The following is a 6,225-nucleotide window of genomic DNA, read 5'->3' as shown; positions in this document are numbered from 1 at the left end:
TTGGTTCGGATAAGAAAAAGACGCTTGGCGTTTATTTTGTTTCATAGAGCGCATTCGCAAGAACCTTATGGTATAAAATGACTACTGACCATCTGAGTATGAAGCCATGAGGTATGAACCCAGTGGTTTTGAACAGAAGTTAGTATAGTTGCGTAGCCATGCGTAAAGAAGGGAGGACTACTCTGAAAGGTCGATCAACTTTATAACCTTATCTTTTATTAAAGGATAGGTGTTTTATTCACTAAACAATAATGAAATTTAACTTTCATGTTTGGTTTCTGCTTGCAGTATAAACTACTTCGTTACTATTGATATTGAATTCCAATTTGAAGCTACATAAGTAGAGTTTAGTCCCATACTGATCATAGAGCCAATTTCGAAAATATGTACTCTTAAAATGTTGACAATAACTTAATTAAAGTGTTCGCATACAATCGGGCGCCGCGCGCCGCCAGCCCGTTTTAAACTGTGAATACGTATTCAGATTTAAATTCAACGGTATCAGATAAAAATTCTATTAAATCAATTTTTTGAAAAATACATACAGTAGTGGTCATACAATTAAGCCACAAAACGAGTGTACCCTATTCTCTTCAATAAAGCTTTTCTGTATCACTTGCTGCCTATTTTTTTTAACGGGTCATAACTAACATTATTTCAATATGAAAACCGTATGTCACCTAAGATCCAAAGATGTTTTGCTTTTAAAGTAAGCGCTTTATTTGTTGTCACAGTGCAGGTGGTCACATAATGAAGCCATTACATTTGAAACAGGTACTTTTATTTTATTCCATGTACGTATTTTATCAAAATGTATTAAAACTGTTTTATTATTAAGGAAATGGAGTAGAACTCCATGTGAAAAAAAAATTATTGTCAAATGCTTCAAAAAGTACAAAATTGTTATGAAAGTAAGCAAATTACTAGGTGTTGCTAGAGGTAAAGTTAGGAACGCAGTTCAATATTTTAAAAGTAACCAAAACTTTGAGAACCTACGACGAATCACAAGACGTAAGCCCAACCTGTCAAAAAAAAATATTGCTCTAAGAATGAGGTTTGCTAAGGACACCGTTATAAAAGTCGACATTTTTGGAATTTTGTCGTGTGGACCGAAGAATCCAAGTTCAACGTTTTTGGCAGTGACGGAAGACAGTATTTGAAGCATCCTCAACTGAAAGAATTGGACCCGAAATACACAAAAAAAGTGATGCTTTGGGATGACCAGAAGCAATGCTCTCGGGTCGTTAAATCCTAGGTTAGGTGGCTGTCCAGATGTCATTGACGCACCTAGACTCAAGGGTCCATTGTGATACCACTAATGAGTTTACTCATGGGAGAGTAATGAACTTAAACAAACCATTTTGTACTTTTAATAAAGTTAGAGACATTTTGTGTCAATCGTTGCCAGTTGTTGCATACTCACCCTGTAATCGTTGAGTAACATTGCTACCAACAATCACAATAGAAACGACGGTGGATTTTCATCTGTCATTTAGATACACGAGGTGTGCACGTTTTGGCAATTCATTCGCGCTTAACCTTTCTTACAACTAACTACTAAATAACCAATTGTATTAATTCTAACTTAAAACCTAAATATATATGTGAACTCAATTATATTGTATAAACTACCTAATTTGTTTAATTAAATACAAGTACACAATAGTGGCGACGAGGATGGGATCGCTGGGAATTTTGTAAAAATCGCAAATGGCCGATTCCTCCGCAGACGAAGAAATTGAAACCAGCGATCTCGATAAAAAACTTCCCGCGATAAAGACAGAAGATTCTACCTCTACGAACAATTTTACTACAAATACCATGCCTACGGAAAAAACTTCAATTTCGATCGGACACATTGAAGCGTTCGATATATCCAAACAAGCTACTTGGGGGTCTTACAAAAGACGATTTGATATCTTTTTAGAGGCCAATGGAGTCACAGCAGCAGGTCTTAAACGAGCAACATTTCTCACTGTTTGTGGAGCACCTTTATTTGACCTATTGGAATCCCTAATTTCTCCGAGAAAGGTAACCGAACTTGATTATGATACAATTTGTAAGACTCTTTCTGATCATTTCTCCCCACCTCCTTCTGAGATTGCATCATTCTACAATTTCTTTAAGCGCGACCAACTTCCCGACGAGAAAATTACAGACTATGTTGCAGAGCTTCGAAAAATTGCAAGCCAGTGCAATTTCGGCAGTTCACTGGATCGCATGTTAAGAGACCGATTTGTGTGCGGACTTCGTGATAGCCGGTTACAACAGGAGCTCATATCAACACCAGCACTTACATTCCAAGCCGCTCAAGAGAAAGCAGCTGCAGCAGAAGCAGCAATCCGTAGTTTGCAAATGATCAAAGCAAATGTGCCTACATCAAGCAGCAGTGATGACCAAGTTAACGCTGTTCAGAAAGTTCTCACAAAGGAAAAGCATAAAAAGCCAAAATACACTAAAAACAATTCAGTTGTCTCTCAGTCAGGTGCATGTTATAGCTGTGGAGGTTCGCACTTACGTTCTGCCTGCAAGTTTCGCACAGCTGTCTGCAACACATGTGGCAAAACTGGACACATAAGTAAGGTATGTAGGGGTGGGAAGAGAGATGGTCAGGGTCATAGAAGTAACAAGTCAGCGGCAAATTCTATCGTCAATCAGATTTCATGCTTTCCAAATTTAAAACAACAAACAAATATAATTTTAAATGGACGAAAATGCGAGTTCGAAGTGGACTCCGGTTCCAACTTCACAATCATTTCTGATTCTAGCTTTGATAGGTTGTGGCCACAATTTAAACCAAAACTGTCGAACGTATCATTAAAAATTATGGACTTTCAAGGAAATGCGATAACATTTAAAGGCGAGTGTCCAGTTAATGTCTGGTACAAGGGCCGAGAAATTCGAAATTTATCACTTCTCATTGCTGCTGGTACGCGCACGAACATTTTAGGTTGCAATTGGTTTGCGGCCTTAGGAATATCTATTCAAGGAGTTCATTCCCTTCAATCATCTTCAATTGTTCATGAAGTTGTAAATGATTACCGTGATCTGTTTTCTAATGAATTGGGGGTTTATTCAGGACCAGCCATATCTCTTGCGGTGAACCCAGAAGTTGCACCAATTCATTTACCGGCTAGAAGAATACCTTTTGCGATTCGATCAAAGGTAGAAGCGGAGTTAGACCGCATGGTGTCACAGGGTATTCTCGAACCTGTGGACTATTCAAGGTGGGCGACACCAATTGTTCCCGTTTCAAAACCAAATGGTTCCATACGCATTTGTGGCGACTACAAGGCAACCTTGAACAAGGCGTTACAGCCACATTGCTATCCAATTCCTTCAATGCACGAGCTTATTGCAAATCTACCACAGGGGGCCGTTTTTGCAAAGTTGGATCTGGCCCAGGCATATCAGCAACTTACTGTCGATGACGAAACTGCTCAAGCTCAAACTATAATTACGCATAAAGGTGCATTTAAGGTAAAAAGACTGCAATTTGGAATTTCTTCCGCTCCAGGCGAATTTCAAAAATGCATGTCAGGGTTGTTGCGTGGCATTGATGGTGTGGTGTGCTACTTGGATGATGTTGTTGTTGTTGGTGAAAACTCTGAAGGTTTAGCTCGACAACTTCGAACTGTTTTTGATAAAATACGTACAGCTGGTCTTAAATTGCGGAAAGAAAAATGCATGTTCGACGTGCCGTCCATTAATTTCTTGGGTTTTCGAATAGATGCCAGCGGAATACATCCCTTGCAAGAAAAAATACTTTCGATACAGAATACGCCCCCACCTAAAAACAAAAGCGAGCTCCAAGCGTTTTTAGGACTCTTAAATTTCTACCATTCTTTTCTTCGTTCAAAGGCTACGTTGGCGGAGCCTCTTCATAGACTTCTAGATAAGGATTCACCATGGAAGTGGACAAAGATTCACCAAAATTCTTTCGTGAACCTTAAGAATCTTTTATCGTCTGATAGTGTGCTAATGCCGTTCAATGAGAAACTACCGGTCGTACTTACGTGTGACGCTTCACCTTACGGAGTGGGTTCCGTCCTAGCACATTTATTGCCAGATGGGTCAGAGCGTCCGATTTCATATTATTCAAAAACTCTAAAAAAATCAGAACGCAACTATGCACAAATAGATAAGGAAGCGCTAGCGATTGTCACAAGTATCAAAAAGTTTCACGAATATTTGTACGGCAGACCATTCTTGATATATACGGACCACAAACCGTTGTTGGGTTTGTTTTCACCCTGCAAACCCACTCCAAATACCATTTCAGAGAGGATGCTTCGCAACATTATTTTCTTAAGCGCCTACAATTACAATCTGCAGCACAAACCAGGAAAGGAAATCGCTCATGCCGATGCGTTAAGTCGTTTACCAGATGACAAATCGATTGATTCTGAACAAGACGAAGAAGAAGAAGTAGTCTTGATGATCGAACTTCTAGATTCGCCACTGCTACAGGCGAACGACATTGCAAAAGAGACCAAAAAAGACAAGATATTGTCACGTGTCTTACACTGGACTGTAAGAGGATGGCCAACTACAACTGAACCAGACTATAAGGTGTTTTTTGATCGAAGGAACGAGATTTCATCTATCAGAGGCTGTTTAGTATGGGGTCAGAGAGTGATAGTCCCTGAAATTCATCGTTCAAAGCTTCTAACCGCACTTCACGCAAACCACCCTGGGATAGTTCGTATGAAGGCTTTGGCAAGAAGTTATGTTTGGTGGCCGAAATTGGATTATGACATCGAACAGACAGTAAAGCGGTGCAATATCTGCCAACAAACGCGTTCTGACATATCTCCTATCAAAGGATATACTTGGGAGGAAGAAAAAAATCCTTGGTGCAGGATTCACATAGACTTCGCGGGCCCATTCAAGGGAAATCTTTTCTTTTTAGTTGTAGACTCACACTCCAAGTGGTTGGAGGTACATCCTGTTGCTTCTACATCGTCCGTATGTGCCATGACAGTTTTAAGGCAGCTTTTTGCTACCCATGGCATACCCGATGTCATTGTTTCGGACAATGGCTCAGCGTTTACATCCTATGATTTTAATACATTTTGCGAAAATAATTTAATAAAACATATCTTTTCAGCTCCATTTCACCCATCAACAAATGGCCAAGTGGAGCGAATGGTACGCACTACAAAAGAATATTTAAAAAAGGTTCCAAACGGAGATATTCGTTTACGTCTAGCACGATTCTTGTTAGATCAACACGTAACACCACATTCTTCTACTGGGCGGTCACCTGCGGAGTTGCTTTTTAATCGGCGACCTCGCACATATTTCGACAAACTGCATCCTGAATCGATACCAATTCAAGTAAGAGGTTCACAGCAACAAGAGGTCTCGAAGCAAAACAATTACGATAGTGGTGAACCAGTTTGGTATCGGAATTATGCACAAGGACCAAGATGGGAACCAGGTCGAATATCAGAAGTTAAGGGTCCTGTTTCTGTAGTCATCGAATCCAAAGGTGGGAAGGAAATTCATCGTCATGCAGATCAGATCCGTCGTAGGTCTGTAGAGCAGAGATCTGACAATCCTACGGCAGAGATGCCACCACCACCAGTTGCTACGTCATCAGCAATTCGACCAGAACCTCGCCGATCAGATAGGCTTCGCAAAAATACTCAGCCTATTGTAGTACCCATACAACCTGAAGTTCGTCGATCGGATAGACTTCGCAAAAAGACTCAGACTTCGGAAGTAGTTTCATCTTTGGGCGAAGGAGTGTTGCATACTCACCCTGTAATCGTTGAGTAACATTGCTACCAACAATCACAATAGAAACGACGGTGGATTTTCATCTGTCATTTAGATACACGAGGTGTGCACGTTTTGGCAATTCATTCGCGCTTAACCTTTCTTACAACTAACTACTAAATAACCAATTGTATTAATTCTAACTTAAAACCTAAATATATATGTGAACTCAATTATATTGTATAAACTACCTAATTTGTTTAATTAAATACAAGTACACAATACCAGTTCACTAGTATTATCGAAGAAGGGATTACCGAGAAAGTTATTCCTTCTAATGGAGAGTGTTGGACATGTACATGAAAGGTGTTGGACTGTTTCCTCTTCCTCCTTGTCTATGCAGCTCTACAGAAGTCATTTGTGTAGACCCCTAGCCGCAGAGCATGTCTTCCTATGAGGCAATGTCCTGTTATTACTCCAATTGTAGAGCTTATACTTTGT

General features: G+C 39.9%; 1 protein-coding gene across 1 annotated transcript; it reads left to right on the top strand.

Annotated features, from left to right (window-relative positions):
• The first annotated feature begins 1,710 nt into the window (after window positions 1–1,710).
• Window positions 1,711–5,784, top strand: LOC129950649 (uncharacterized protein K02A2.6-like). The gene has a single exon (XM_056062576.1). It carries the CDS (start codon window positions 1,711–1,713, stop codon window positions 5,782–5,784), a length of 4,074 nt encoding a protein of 1,357 aa, XP_055918551.1.
• Window positions 5,785–6,225: the final 441 nt, after the last annotated feature.

The sequence above is a fragment of the Eupeodes corollae genome, chromosome 3, assembly GCF_945859685.1.
Source record: "Eupeodes corollae chromosome 3, idEupCoro1.1, whole genome shotgun sequence".
Taxonomy (NCBI): Eukaryota; Metazoa; Arthropoda; class Insecta; order Diptera; family Syrphidae; genus Eupeodes; species Eupeodes corollae.
This window is presented reverse-complemented; position numbering and strand designations above follow the sequence as displayed.

Bases quoted from the DNA above. Each gene is read 5' to 3' on its own strand.
- LOC129950649 (XM_056062576.1), top strand. From the start codon at position 1,711: ATGGCCGATTCCTCCGCAGACGAAGAAATTGAAACCAGCGATCTCGAT.